This window comes from Clarias gariepinus, chromosome 20 (genome assembly GCF_024256425.1).
Source record: "Clarias gariepinus isolate MV-2021 ecotype Netherlands chromosome 20, CGAR_prim_01v2, whole genome shotgun sequence".
Classification (NCBI taxonomy): Eukaryota; Metazoa; Chordata; class Actinopteri; order Siluriformes; family Clariidae; genus Clarias; species Clarias gariepinus.
This window is the reverse complement of record NC_071119.1, coordinates 23,556,388-23,571,485: the sequence shown is the minus strand read 5'-3', so window position 1 is coordinate 23,571,485 and position 15,098 is coordinate 23,556,388. Positions and strand designations below refer to the sequence as shown.

At 38.8% G+C, this 15,098-nt stretch overlaps 1 protein-coding gene across 1 annotated transcript; it reads right to left on the bottom strand.

Moving 5' to 3' along the window:
- Positions 1–2,223: 2,223 nt before the first annotated feature.
- LOC128508668 (serine/threonine-protein phosphatase 4 regulatory subunit 3-like) lies at positions 2,224–13,667 on the bottom strand. Its single transcript, XM_053480095.1, has 16 exons — positions 13,215–13,667; positions 11,372–11,427; positions 11,171–11,269; positions 10,242–10,865; positions 8,873–8,950; positions 8,678–8,794; positions 8,419–8,538; positions 7,310–7,441; positions 7,087–7,183; positions 6,124–6,165; positions 5,858–6,016; positions 5,604–5,773; positions 5,362–5,501; positions 4,939–5,087; positions 4,606–4,793; positions 2,224–3,568 (listed from the first exon to the last, which is right to left on the bottom strand). Exons 1-16 carry the CDS (start codon positions 13,354–13,356, stop codon positions 3,464–3,466), a joined length of 2,418 nt encoding a protein of 805 aa, XP_053336070.1. The 5' UTR covers positions 13,357–13,667; the 3' UTR covers positions 2,224–3,463.
- Positions 13,668–15,098: the final 1,431 nt, after the last annotated feature.

Genomic DNA, 15,098 nt, shown 5'->3' with positions numbered 1-15,098 from the left:
GGGAAGCTCATCTCGTGCACAGCTGTCAGGACGGTACTCATCACTCCAGATGTTGGCACATGTGAACGCTTAAATACAGGTATATTATAGCTTTCGACTGAGCGCTGAGGATTCTTTAAAGCATTAAGTGTGTCAATAGAAACAGCAAAGACAGCATTGGGTCTACAAAAAAAAAAAAAGTAAAAAAAGAACAGCAATAAATACAACAACAAAAAATTGGCACAAAATGAACCAACCGGAGACTCAGATCTTGGGCTGGAAAATGTGTCTTCTAACTAATTGTTATGAAGCAAAGTACAATATGAGCATTTATAAACTTGTACTGACCTACAGTACGGGTTCTAACAACTATTTATTTTTCCCACTGCCCAGGGGGGATTTTATCAGTAAAATCTGGCAACCTAGTTGGCAAAGAACAAGCATGTAAACAGAATTATAACTACACTACTTTACTGCCATACTGTAGCGTAAATACGTACATTATTGTAAGCAGTCTATACTACACAACCCTGAATTATATCGTAAGTTATATGTACTTAAGTATAAACAATGTAAACTACACGATAACATACACCGTAGTGTACATCTACTTTACAAGTACAAGTTTGCAATACAAACTACTGACATACTGCAGTGTACACTTTAATGTAAATGATTGAAGCTACATTTCACCAAATGCATTTTACTGTATTGTAAACTAGACTTTTATACTATAAAAAATATTACCTTTACTGTAAACAATGTAAACGACAATCCCACACTGTGTGAATCTCTACTTCATTGCGAACAATATAAACTACAATTTTCCATATTGTAAATATGTACTTTAAAATTATGTACTATAAAGGACACTTTTGCATACTGTAGTGTAAACATGTACTTTACTGTAAACAATGTAAATTTTCCCTAGTATAAAAATGTACTTTGAACATTGTAAACTACACTGTCACATCCTGTAGTGTAAAAATGAACTTGACTGTAAATAACAAACTACACAAATATACTGCAAAAATATGTAATTCCCTGTAAACAATTTTTCCACTGCAATGTACACTACACTTTCATATTACACTGTAAGATATGCATTTTACTGTAAACAATGTAAACTACACCTTCCCATAGCGTAAGATATTTATTTTAAACATAGACTACATGTACACATCTTGTTAATTATATAAACTACACAGGCACGTATAATACAGGAAAATGTGTAACTTCCTGTAAACAATTTAAGCTACAGTATCTCTCACTGCACTGCAAAAAATAATTTAACTGTCAAGCTTACAAGACTATTTCATATATAAAACTACACTTTTCCATAGTGTAAATATGTACTATAAACATTAGACTGATCTTTTACATTCTTCAGTGTAAACATGTATTTTACTTTAAATAATGTAAACTACATGACCTCATACTGTAGCGTAAAAATGTACTTTATCAGCAATCTACAGTATACCACTTTAGATGTCCTATATTACATGGCAAATAGGAACTTTACTGTAAATAATGTAAACCCTTTAACCCTTTCCCAGTGTTGTGTAGAAACAATTACTGTAAAGAACGTCAACTACGCTTTCACATATAGTTGTACAATTTTTTTTTTACTTTACTGTAAATAATGTAAACTACACTTTTGCAGTGTTGTGCAAAACGTTTACTGTAAACAACGTAAACTACACTTTCGTATAGTATTGTGTAAAAATTTTTTTTTTTTACCGTAAATAATGTAAACTACACAAGCCCATATTGGACTGCATAGACAGTAAATACCTTTAATGTAAACACCTGGGCTCTCCCATACTGTATGTACATTATTGTAAGCACTCTAATACACTCAGCCTGTACTGCAGTACACATGATGCATCACGTTACCGTACACTGCACTATATTATGTATAATTTACCACATTATGCCTAATAGCGTTTTTAACCTTACACTGTATCAGGCTGTATGAATCCTGCACTGTAGAATCACATAAAATCCTATGAAATTATCTATAGTGTGCTTGCGAATTGTTCGGGGGCGTGTGCTGATATAGAGATACATTAGTTCAGATTGGGGTCGGCCTCCTGTTTCTTTCCGCAGCCTGCGAAAGGTGAACTCAATCAACAAGCTGGATGGGTGGACGGAGCCTGAAAATCGCCACACATATTAGGGATTTACAGACACTTTTCAAAGCTCACCTCCAAAAAGTTAGACGAAAAGAAATCTCGATTAAAGTTGCTTTAAAGGCCAATTTTAATCAAAAAAAAAAAAATCATAATCACATAAAACAAAAGAAAATTCACGAAGAAAAGAAAGCAAACCGAAGCCTTTTCTCCTTAATCTAGAGTGCATGTCGGTCGTGTTAGATGACGCCGGAGGGTGGGAGGGGGTTCCTGGTTGACCTCGGATGACCTTTCCAGCTGGTGAAACATCTGTAGATTCCCGTGTGCTTGTAAACTATAAAACTTGAAGGAGTGACAGGAGCTGCCTTGATTTTTTTGTTTGGAGAAAAGAATAGAAAAACGAAATTAAAAGAAAAGAAAACACTGTGTGCTGGTGTTATACTGCATCTGATCATAAACCCTCGGAGAAAGATGTCTTGCTCGAGACAGAGAGAGATGTTCCCATCGTCTGCAAAATGACTCTACTGCAATTTAATACACGTTTAATATACGTTTTTTTAAAATCAGCATCACAACTTCAACTGAAGTTTTCTCCAAAGAAATAAAACAAATTTCATTATAAAAGGGTAAACGATCGCCCCGCGTTAATGCGTGCCAAAAGAGGGGGAGAACAATATACACTGGCATTTAGATTCTTTTATATAAAAAAAAAGAAAAAAAACACAATTGAAGAATTAAACAATTAAAAAGGAGAAGGAAATAGTACTGCTGTACAACTACTGGTGATAAATTCATGAAATAAACGTGAGGTTCTAGTTTCAAGTCAAGGACACACACACACACGCACGCACACACACAACGTCCGAGTCCTGCTTCTCAGAGCGTATTAGTCTCTCTTTTTTTATTTTTTTATTTGGTCTTCCCTTACTCTCCTGACACTGATTTAAATCTTGCTCCCTCGATACAGGCTCAACCCATCAGTCTTCTATGTCTATTAATTAGCTAGTCCTGCTAGGCTGAACGTCTCTCTCTGGTGAAATAAAAGCTCCAGCTTCGTGATGACGTTCCTGCTCGTACGGCTCGGCTTGTTCACTTCGTGAGGGAAGGGGAAGAGAGAGAGAGAGAGAGAGAGAGAGAGAGAGAGAGAGAGAGAGAGAGAGAGAGAAAGAGAGGACAGGAGAGGGACGACGCGAGTGGCTCGCTCGTGTCACGGCTCGGCTGCTCTGGTGCTCGTGTCTTGATGGTTGTGCTGTGAAAGCAGGAGAGTTCAGGTCGTGTCCTAATCCTCTAGGCTGCCCCCCACCCCCACTAAATCCAGGACTCTTCGGCACCGTGGGATCGCTGGTGTGTTTTTACGAGCCCAGACGCGGACGTTTCCGCGGAGCCAGGTCGTCCTCCTCGTCATCTTCTTCCTCGTCTTCATCGTCGGGGTAATCCACGAGACCGACCAGTCCCGCCTGAGCCACAGTGATGCAAAGAAAAAGAGAGAGAGGAAAAAAAATTAAAAAATCATCAAATGGCCTCATTCTTAGAAAAAAATTGTAAAGAACGAGCAAAAAAAATAATAATTTTTAAATAGTTTGGTACATCATTGTATTACACCAGACTTTTACTTGTTGAAAGTGGATTTCAATGTGGAAAACATGAAAATCCAAAACCGTTACATTTCCAACGACGGTGTTCAGTCAAGCTGTTTTTATTTAAATTCTGAATTTGCATCAAGCAGAAAAAATAAATGTTTATCTAAGAAGGAAACTAAATGGATGCCGTTATTTTCCAACTGAGAATGATGGAAAAAAACAACAACACAAGCTCAGTGTTAAATATACACACACACACACACACACACACACAAATAAACAGCATGTCTCCTGATCAAACGGAACACAACGTAACAGAACACACAGTAAACATTGTGTTTGATTACCAGCACGTGTCTGGACATTTCACAGAGTAAAGTTTATTTAGAGTTAGACTTTCCCCCCTTTCGTCAACTGGACTTGTTCCAAGGGTTGTGTGTTTGGCGATACCCATATCGCCAGGAGAAACAAGCTGAAATAGTAATCATTAGACTGTTTAGAATTTCAATTCGCCGCCTTCTATCTTTTTCTACAGTCATCGGTTGCAAAAGGGGGTTTCCCAGGGGTCTGTGTAGCTTAATCAGGTAGTAGGGAGAAAAACAAAATAAATAATACAGGACGTCCTCCCAAAAAAACGACATTTAGTAGTCTAACAAACATCGCCAATTCTCGCTCAAAAGATCTCAAATTTTAACGAGATGTGTAAAAACTAAGTTTAATGTTTTACCTGTGATAATGACAATATGCCGTCACTGAGCGTGTTCGGCAGGAACTGAAGTCGCGACACGTTAAACATTTCTAAAGCTATGTGAAATTGGTTATAAAATCTATATCCGTTTAAATATTAATAATTTGTCCCTACCTGAGCACAAAATCTTTGATCTCAATTTCCAAAAAACTTAGGCCACGCCCACCTTTACCACCGGCGTCGAGGCCACCGTCGCTCCTTTTGCCGAGGAGCCGTTCGGACTGGCGGGGGACGCTGACGGCGCCGGTTTGTCATTGTTCCCGTTGCCGGCCGCTGCAGAATGCGAGAAGGTAAATTTGAAGCTGCCGGTCTGCGTCCGCTTCGGGAGGTTCTCCTTGTCCTCGCTTTCTTTAACTGCAACCACAAAATTCAAGGAACAAATACACAGAGTCAGCCAAAATCGTTTTTCTATACAAGTTTTTCTTTTCCTAAAGTGTGTATACATGTTTTCGGTTGACTCTGTGTATATAGACAGACACAACAGGAATATGTGCGGTACCTTTTTTGGCCCCCATGAACTTTCCGTAGCTTTCCGGAAAGTCCTCCTCGACTCTCTTCTCGACCCCGGAGTCCGCCTCATCTTCGTCGTCTTCTTCGTTGAACCAGATCTCCTCGTCGTCCTCGACGGACCGTGCTTCACGGCGATACCTGTCAAGAAAACAAATTTAAAAAAATTATAATAATTTAAAAATTTTAAGATTTCAGGATTGTGCAGGAACTGGGACTTCAATTTAACATGCACTTTGATTAGGGTATTTACAGTAGAGCACGATTATTACTCCAGGAATTACAGTAATATTTGTCTTTGTGTCAAAGTTTGCCTTTTAATTACAACACTAAAGATTTTATATTCCAGAGACACAAAATTCGATCTCGTATGGATAAATATTTTTATTTATATATATAAAAAAAAAAACCTGACCTGCTGAGCCCTCGGCTCTGTCTGTTCTTTTCCTGCTCGTAGCGACCCTTTAGGCCTTTAAACGTCTGCACGTACTCGATGGACTCAAGTGCTTTGTAGAAATTGTCCACGATGTGAGCGATGAGTGATTTTATGTCCTCCTGAAAACGAGAAAAATTAATTAGCCCACAAACTTTAGGCCCTTTCACCCCCCCAAAAAAAAGAAAAAAAAAAAAAAAAAAAGGGACCGCTCAGATTCTCACCACTTTGATAAACTCGAAGAGCTCGATGATGGCGGAGTTGAGGAGATTATATCTCGTCCCGTTATCCAGCAGAGCGTTAATGACGGGCTCGAACAGGTTCCCTTTGATGATGTAGCGGTTATAATACTCGTCCTTCAGTCCTATTATCCTCCTCATGAACCGCAAGGCACCTTCACGCGTACACCAGAACAGGTTAGGACACGCCCTGAAATACATTTAAACTGTTTTTTTGTGGTCATTTAACAGAGACTCACAGAGGGCGAGGAAGGTGTGTTTGGAGTTCATGAGCATCAGCACTCTGCGCAGCAGGTCCTTATTCATGATGTAGTTCTTTATGTGGTAGGTGTGGTGTTCGACGCAGAACGTTAGCAGCTCCAGGATCAGTGCGAGAAGCTGAGCCGTCTGGAAGTTGTCTGGAATAAAAAAAAAAAAAAAAGGGATTAGTTTAAAGCAAAGCTTTAAATGAAATGAAAGCAAAAAGTTAGGTATGTTTAAATATAATGTGTGGCGTAAATGTTACCTGGACAGACTGGCTTGACTTTCGTAGATCCTTCTGGTAAATCTGTTCAACGAGAGAGAGAGCAGAATTTTAGCACCAATACATCATCACACAGCACAACATTTACGCTTTAAGACTGAATATTTATATATTAAAAAAAGCTTTGTTACATTCCTACATTGAGCAGAAATAAATTCCCAAGGATGCAGACTTGTTTAAAAACTTTTTAAGCGTCAACAAAATAAAACGTGCTTATCACTGCAGTAAAAGAATCACAATCAAATAAAATATGTTTGATGAACAGAAGAGATCCTCTGTGGTGAATTTTCTCTAGACAGTAAAAATCTGTGTAGCTTATGAGTGTTATATATTCTGCATCTTGTATAAATTACTTCGCAAATAGTTCGCTCCAAGCACGTAGGGCACTATGCTGCCTGCTAATGTGTGAAAAAATGAGATTATAGAGGAACTGCAACATTTTACCACCTCAAATACGGATACATGTAAACAAAAAATATATATTAATTTTTAAAAAGTATAATTGACAAACAAATTGTAATAACTCAATTAGGACTTTTTTGTTGCTTATAAACATGAAACGGCAATTTTGGGGTTTGATTCATGAAACTTCTAGAATTAAAGTTTAGTGCAGAATGGGTATTTTTGTGTTAAGCATGCTTTTCAACAAACCAGGAGAAAACACTAAGCTCTTAATTTAATAAAAAATATAAATACTATAATATAAAAATGCAAAGTCCAGAAATCTCTAATGGTTTATTTTTATTTTTTATTTTCCATTAATGTTTTTTTTTTCATGAATCATTAAAACACACATCAGACTTGAGTAAAAAAGTTTGTGTAAAAAAGTTTTACACATTTACTACACTTTAAAACCTTATTTCATTTTTTAAATAAGAAAAAGCATAAAAAAATAATTAATTAATTAATTAATAAAAAATGTGACCAGCCCCTGGTACACCTCACCTTTTCTCTCATCTGCCGTGTTGGCCAGCAGCGGCGCGGTGAGGACGTGCATACAGTACTTGTAGAAAAAGCTGAGGAACTCCGTCTTCTCTGTTTTCTAAAGGGTTCAAACAGGAAATCGTTTTTTTTTATTTTTTTATTCTCACTAAATGGTGTATCGAATTAGAGGATAGCTGCTGACCTCCATGGTGAGAGGTGAGATTGACAGGACGGGACTACTCACGTTGGTGGGAGCCAGCATGTTCTCAGGGTCAATGAGGGTACGGAGAAGCCCCATGAGCTGCACGGCTCCGCCCAGCTCGGGATCTGAGTCACAGATCATCTGCTTTATCACCAGGTTGATCAGCAGAACATCCTGAATGTAAGAAACACAAACACACACACACACACACACAAGTAAAACAGCTGTGCAGACCCAGCTTTATTTATTTTTTTTAAATAAAAAAATCCTTTCATTAATTCATGTTGCAGTTATAATTACACAACTTATAATAGACAAAATAGAAACACAAATCAAATTGACACGCGGTTATCGGGTCGCTCCTGGTGATTCCTGTCCTCATTACTAGCTAGTCTCGGCTAACCAACTAACTTGTCTAGGTCATACTTTAGATCAGATTAATCCTCAGATCTTACAATCGAGTAAGTCCGATTTATTCTTAAGTCCGACAAAGTGCATCTTCTACACCTTTGACATGAATATACAATGTAAAGCACACCAATCCACTAAGCTAAACCTCTGTCCACTTCCACCACACTGCCATCATGTGGCCAAAAACTGTAACGGCACCTAAGGAAATAAATCTCAAACGTGAAATGTACCAGTGTCGTCCTTGCTATTGAACGGCGGTTGGAATCCGATAGCCACCTGTAGGTCTCATTGCCCCCTTAAAGCCGATTTTCTAGTCCAGCCTTCCTTAAAAAAATGAATAAATGAAAAAAAAAAAAAAAAGGGTTTCCTTTCCCTATTTTGTGTCTGGTACTTTATGTCTGCTTTTATTCGGCACTTCCACACTATCTTCTCTACATGTTCCCTCTTGGTATCGCTCTACACCTTTAGTTGGAGTTCTGCAAGTTGCATCAGCGGCACCTATAGATCTCTCTCTCTCCCTCTCTCTCTTTCAACTTCCCTGTCTTCTACAGCCAATTTTCCAGTCCAGTCTTCCTCAAAAAAAAAAAAAAAAAAAAAAAAACATTAAATGATTCCATCCCTGATCAGTGATTTCTCATTTTGGGAAAAAAAAATTATAAAAAGAAATAAATAAAAACTCTTAACACTGCCTAATTCCATATCTAGCCTCTCTTGCACAAGAGAGCACCGCTTGTACTTACGTCATCTTCGGCCTGCTGCGGCTCCTGCATCACAAACTCTCGCACCATGGATGGACTGAACTCCACCAGGTAGGAGAAGATATCCGTGGCCGCGGCTCTCACCTGCAGGTCGTCCATCCCCTTAACACAAAGAAAAATACAATTAAATCAAAAGCGCTCATGGCAGACTTATACTGACCAAAGACGTGTCAGTGTTTAGACTCCGCCCCCCCCTTCCCTTAGGCAAAAATAATAATCATAATCATAATAACAGACTCACCATGATGATCTCCAGCGCGGGTAAAATCCCCAGATTGGCCAACGTCTTGAAGAACGCATCTCTGTTTTGCGGCTGGAGCGTTTGCGAAAAAGCGCAGAACTCTTTGAAGAAGTTGACCTGAACACCAACACACACATCGGTTAGATTAGAGATTACATCTCGAGTGCATTTTAGTGGAAACGAAGGCGCTCCTACCAGCTCTCTCCTTTTCCCGTCGTCTGTAGCTTCGTCTGTGAGCTGAGCGAACACTTCAGTCAGGAATTTCTCGTCCTCCTAAAGAAACAAAATTTAAAAAAATGAAACAATCAGATTAGAACTTCAACATGCTCTTTAGCAAATACAATATCCAACTGATGCTGTAGCTAATCACCAGGTTCGTCCTGATGTTTATCTTTTTCGTCAACTAACTAAAAACTCACGCATCCATTCAAGTGCGACGTGATCCATCGCATGATACACATTCATTCGCATCATGGTGATAAAATTACACTTTTACAAGTGTGTAAGTCCAGTATCACAACATGAACAAAAACAAGCACAGCAGTATAAGTGAGGGAATGTGGCCTCTGCGTCACCTTGTCAGAAACTTCCTGTTTCAACCTGGAAAAAACAGGAAGTTGCAGACCACTTGCTAGAGACGTCCAGAGAAACAGAAACCGTTCGATTTTATTCATAAGACTTTCTCATAAATAAGAACAGACACTGTCCGTATTTTGTACCAAGCTCCATGAATAAAACGTTTAAAAAAAAAAAAAAAAAAAAAAAAACTTTGCTCATCTACGATTATTTTCAAGTTTATCAATTCAGTCATGCGTCACCTTGCTTTCAGGAGGCAATTCGTGTATTGGCACACTGACTTCAAAAACTGACAGTTTTGTTTTTTTTTTTTTTTAATAATTTACTTTAAAGATAGTTAACAACTTGCAACTGAGCTCTGTCCCGGGAGCACATTCATCAGTCGGATTTGTTCCCAAGTCCGACAAATTGAGTCTAAACAAATATACAAAGTAAAGCATACCCACACACTCGACAATCCCTATCCCCTTTCGCCACACTGCCATCATCTGGCCAAAAACCATAGACACCACAGACACGCCTAAGGAAATGAATCTCGCACGTTTTAAATGCAACAGTCATCTCTGCCCCTTTAAATCGCGAAGGGAATCCCCTTTTTTGACTGCATTTTGTCTCTGAGCTGTTTTCCACAGCTTTGGACTGTAAATTCTTTTGCTGAAAATAAAAAAAATTATAATTAAAATTTACCATCAAGACAGACATTTTCTATCATCGTGCTCATGGACTGAATTATTGAAACCAGCAAGGCCGACTCATTTCTCAAGCACCTCCAACCCAGACACGCACACGGTTACAATACTGCGACATTGGACATTTTATGCGTTCACTTACACACTAAAAATATTGTATATGCACTGCAGGGTACTTTGCTTGTTCGCAACAGTGAAAATTCATAACTCGAATGGATATTTATAAAAACATGATCTCAAAGTATTGTGATAATATTCCCTGGATATTATAAAAATTTTTTTTTTTTTAAAGAGTTCACCTGCAGCATGCTGACGATCTCCACCTTGTTGAAGAAGATGAAAGACGTGAGTGTGGAGAGAAAGTTCTCTTCGAAGACAGAGGGCGTGGGCAGGATGATGTCCTGGATGTACTGCACGCGGTAGGTCTGGTGGATCTTCTGCCTGAGCTCCGAGTCCGTGATGGGGATGACCTCCTTGAAGCGGGCGGTATTGGTGAGGAAGTCGCGGTGCCTCCTGGGCTGGACGAGCGACGGGTCGTACTCCAGACAGCCCACCACGTCCATGATGCACTCATCCGAGAACATGACCTCAAAGAGCGCTGCTTTGTTCAGGAACAGTGCCCCGCGAACGATCTCGTAGAGTTGCCGCAGGCCTTCACGCTCGCCCAGCTCCTCGCACGTCCTGAAGAGCTGTAGCAGCCTCTGCATGTAGCTGTCGCTCACTAGCGCCAGCGCCAGCTTTTCCCTGCGGATCGGCGACGACAGGACCGAGTTCACCAGGTCAGCGATCTCCTCCAGGTGCGCCAGCTCGCAGGCGGGGAGCTCCACCATGTGGCTCGTCTCGGGGATCTCCTCGAAGCGCTCCTCCTCAGACTCGTCGATGGGGTCCTGGGTGATCTCCACCGACGGATCTTTGCCCTGAACCTGAAGAAACAAGACGGTTTTATTAAGGTGTCCATGATGGAGTGAAACAAATATGATCGTCATGGTAATCGTGCATAGTAGCACAAAGTCAAAGAAACACAAAGTGGCATGTTCAGTGAGGTACGCTGATCGACGACATCCCAAGATCTGCCGATATCGTGATGAATTTTACGTTAATCAGCGCTTTTTTCACAGAGAGACAGTGTTTAAGTTTTTGACATTTAAGCAACATTAAACTGAAAGCTTTCTATAATTGTGTCAAACAGCAGTTACGCTTCATAATGTGATCACGGAGAACCTTCTACCTGACAAATTTTCTCCCAGATTTCATCACAGCCTGCTTTCTCCTGGAAACTAAGCGCCAGGTCGTAGTTTTCCGCCTCGGACCAAACGATAAGCGTGTCCTTAAAGAAAAAAAAAAAAAAAAAAGAGAGTGACGTGAATTAGAAAGGCAATAAAACTACTACACAATCAGTGAAGGAGCACTCGGGGAGAACATGACTTACTTGCTGTTTCTGATACGCCGTGTTGGGGTTGATCTTGGACTCCAGTAAGAGCGATCCTGAGGAAGACGAAAAGAAGGAAGAAAGGTTTAAAACAACAAACATTGTGAAGGTGGTTTAGATTTGGAATAAGTGACTAGTTGATAAAGTGATTAGAAAAAACAAAACACCTTGTCAATTTATTACAGACTTAAGGACTAAATTTCAAGTCAGCTACAATATAATGCTGTTATAAAAATATCACCAAGCGCTACAAGACATCGTGATTAATGATTCGTAGGGATAGCAATATACTAGACGAAGGCGAAAACTTCTGTCGCAGCATCAGCTTTTTCCGTTCAAGCCTCCTGTCTCATTATGCAGGTGTGTTACATCAGTTAATTTTCTAACACCTTTCTCTAAGGAAGGTGAAGGTTTCTTAAAAAGAATATTTACTGGTGACGAGTCACGGATTCATCACTACGAGCCTGAGAGTAAATGCCAGAGGGTGAAACGGAAGTTTTCTGGGATTCTTAAGGGCCGTTGGAATATTATCTGGAAAAAGGTTCGACAGTTAACAGTGCTCGTTACAGCGAGACGCTTATTGAAGAGCTGAAGACTAAACTTCGGATTTAATGCAGAGGACTGACATCATCCCAGTGTGTCAAGATCTCGCGTGATGATAAACGTCCATACATTTCTGCCCACCGCATCGACTTCGTTTCGAGGTGTTACAGCATCCTCCCTATAGTTATCACACACCATCTGACTTTCCCCTGTTTCAGCCCTAAGAGGATGAAGATTCACTTCTAAACAAGTCAAGAACAAGCAATGAATTAACAAGCTCAGCCGTAACATGTTTAATCTGATGAGGGAATATGAAAGCCTGTAGACGATCATGTCGGAAAAATTATGTATTTGTCTTTTTTAAAAGTTAATTCAAATAAATTCTACAACAGATACAGAGTGTGGATAGTATTATTATTATTATTATTTTTTTGACTCACCATCATACTAATGGGTACAGGAGTATATTTTTGTGCAACAAAATATACGTTTGATTAAATAAATGCTTTAATGTATAAATTTGCACTAAATTAAATCAGAATAAATCTATATCAGGATATACATGTAAATATTAAATATTAGTTATATTACACACCTTAACAATAATAAAAAGTGTGTTTAAGATTTTTTTGTTTTTTTTCTTTATGTTTTTTCTTGGTTCTAGTGGGAACAAATAAAGACCAATAATAATAATAATAATAATAATAATAAATTATTATTATTAATACAGCTATGAATGTAATGAATAGTACTAATAGGTAATTTAACCTTATTTAAAACACCATCCTATTTACCACTTTAAGTCTTTAATTTAGAAATTCACACTAAAGTAAATCAGAATACAAAAGTAAATGTTAAATATATTACTTATATTATACACTTTAACAATAGTAAATATTGTGTTAAGCTTTTTGTACAATTGTCTTGTTCGTTTTATTTATTCATTTTTGTTTGTGTTTAGAGAGACAAAATATTGTCCAGAAGAAATAATAATAATAATTATTATTATTATTATAATTCTGAGGTAAAGAAGTCCTGAGGTAAAATCGTTAGCTTGCTAGCTAGAAAGCTACGTGTTGCTTCGTAAATCGCGCTGTTTTTATATTTTTTATTTAGTTATTTACTTTATCATACAACATATTTTTTAAACATTTTAAATATTATTTTATTATATTAAATATATATATATTCATGGTTAAAACAGTACCTCGCGCTAATACGCTAGTTTAGTTTCCGAGCTCGCGCAGATTAGCTTAGCATAGTTTCATCTTAGCTTATCTTAGCATAGCTTTAGCCTTACCGTCCGCCTCGGCCCGCACGAGCAGCGCGATCCCGTTTAAGCGGTCCACAAACGCGGATGAGACGTGCCCAGTGCCCTGGTCGTCCCATTGCCGCTCCTCGTTCAGCGTGTACACTTTGACACGCCGCCTCGTATCCGACATACTTCAATCCGAATGTTTTAACCAGAAACCTCCCCGAAAATACCCTGCCTTCTTCCTCAACCCCTACTTTCACACTTCACACGACTTAATAACGACATGTTCCTGGGACTGGAGAACAGCTCTAATGCCTTACAGGGGAACGACCGACACTGCTCACACACGTACACGCGTTACAAACACAACGGAGTGCTAAACGTTATCCAAACTTAGTTTTTTAACACAAAAGCTAGCCGAGTGCGTTTCTCGCTATTATTACGCGAACACCACGACCGCCATCTTGTAACCGGGAATCATGGCTGTGTCCCAAATCACCACCTCTCGTGCGCGTTCTCACTAATAGTGAGTAAGCGTGTGTGTAGGTATGATTCGCGAGCCAGTATCGATTCCCCTTTGAATAATGTGACGTGCCCGATGTGACGTCACCAGTGATTAATGGTTGTTAGGTGGATGAAGATATGTTCCAGATACAGTCCAGATATCCACAAAAACATTCCCTCCTAGGACAAATAATGTCCCTGTGGTGTTCGGTAGCGTGCCGTTGTGGTCAATATCAGCACGGCTGATATTGTGTGAACGACAGCGAACAGCACAACACACACACACACACATACCTATATATCACACTATAGATACACACCACTTTATAATTTAATTGCACACTCATAAGCGTGTTTTAAAAAATATTACAACAACAACATTTGTTGAATTTTGGAATGAATTAAAATTTTTATCTGATACTGTGAAGTGCGTGTGTAAATGCAGTTTCGCGTTTATTAAGTGGATTTCAATTGCACACTCATAACTAATAATTATTTTTTAAATGCACACTGCAATCTGTTGAATTTTGAGAAGAACTAATGATTTTTTCATTCCATTTTTTATGATATAACAGGCATTTTCCAATTAAATTTCAAAAAAGCATATTTTTATTATATTACCACAAGCTCAACTAAATACACCTGTGAAAACCCTATTATAATTCGTTTAGTAGGAGAAGTGCGTGCACACAGCCACACCCCAAAAAAAGTTTTTTTGCAAATATCTTCAATGTACAAACGTGCCAGCTGTACAGTTTTATAATATGTATAGAAGGCAGCATTGATATTGTGCTTTGACTCTTTCAAATCAGCTTTCGCTGACTGAAAAAAAACCCATAAAATTTATAAACTCACTCTTTTTAGCTGCCGCTGCTCCAATTCTTTTGTCAGCCCTTACTTCTGCCTATCGTATGTGCCTGTAGCCCTGGACGCTCTGCTACTGTTCAGTAGCTACGAGCTCGACCCGTTTTTGCCATTGTTACAATGTCTGTGACACGTTCAAAGAATGATCTAAAAGCTGATGATGACGCTGCCTACTTGTTGTGATCAACCTGTAAAGGAACTAACTACCTGCGCAAACACACAAAGCTTCAAACTGAATTTCGGCTGTACTGATTTTTATTACTTTCTGCATTGGTAAACAATTCTGAAATATACAACAATCTCTAACATTTGAACAGGTGATATTGAGATGTATCTGAGATGTACTTATGATGATCTGTAAAGCTTCATAACGGCTCTAATCTGAGGTGAGGTTTGTTGATTGATGATTTCTGAGGCTGGTAATTTCTAAATGAACTTCTCCTCTGCAGCAGAGGTAAGTTTTAGTCTTGATTTCCTGGGAAGGTCTTCATGAGAAACAGTTTCATCATGGAGCTTCATGGCTTCCGCAAATGCTTTGACAATGCCGTACTTGCAAGGACT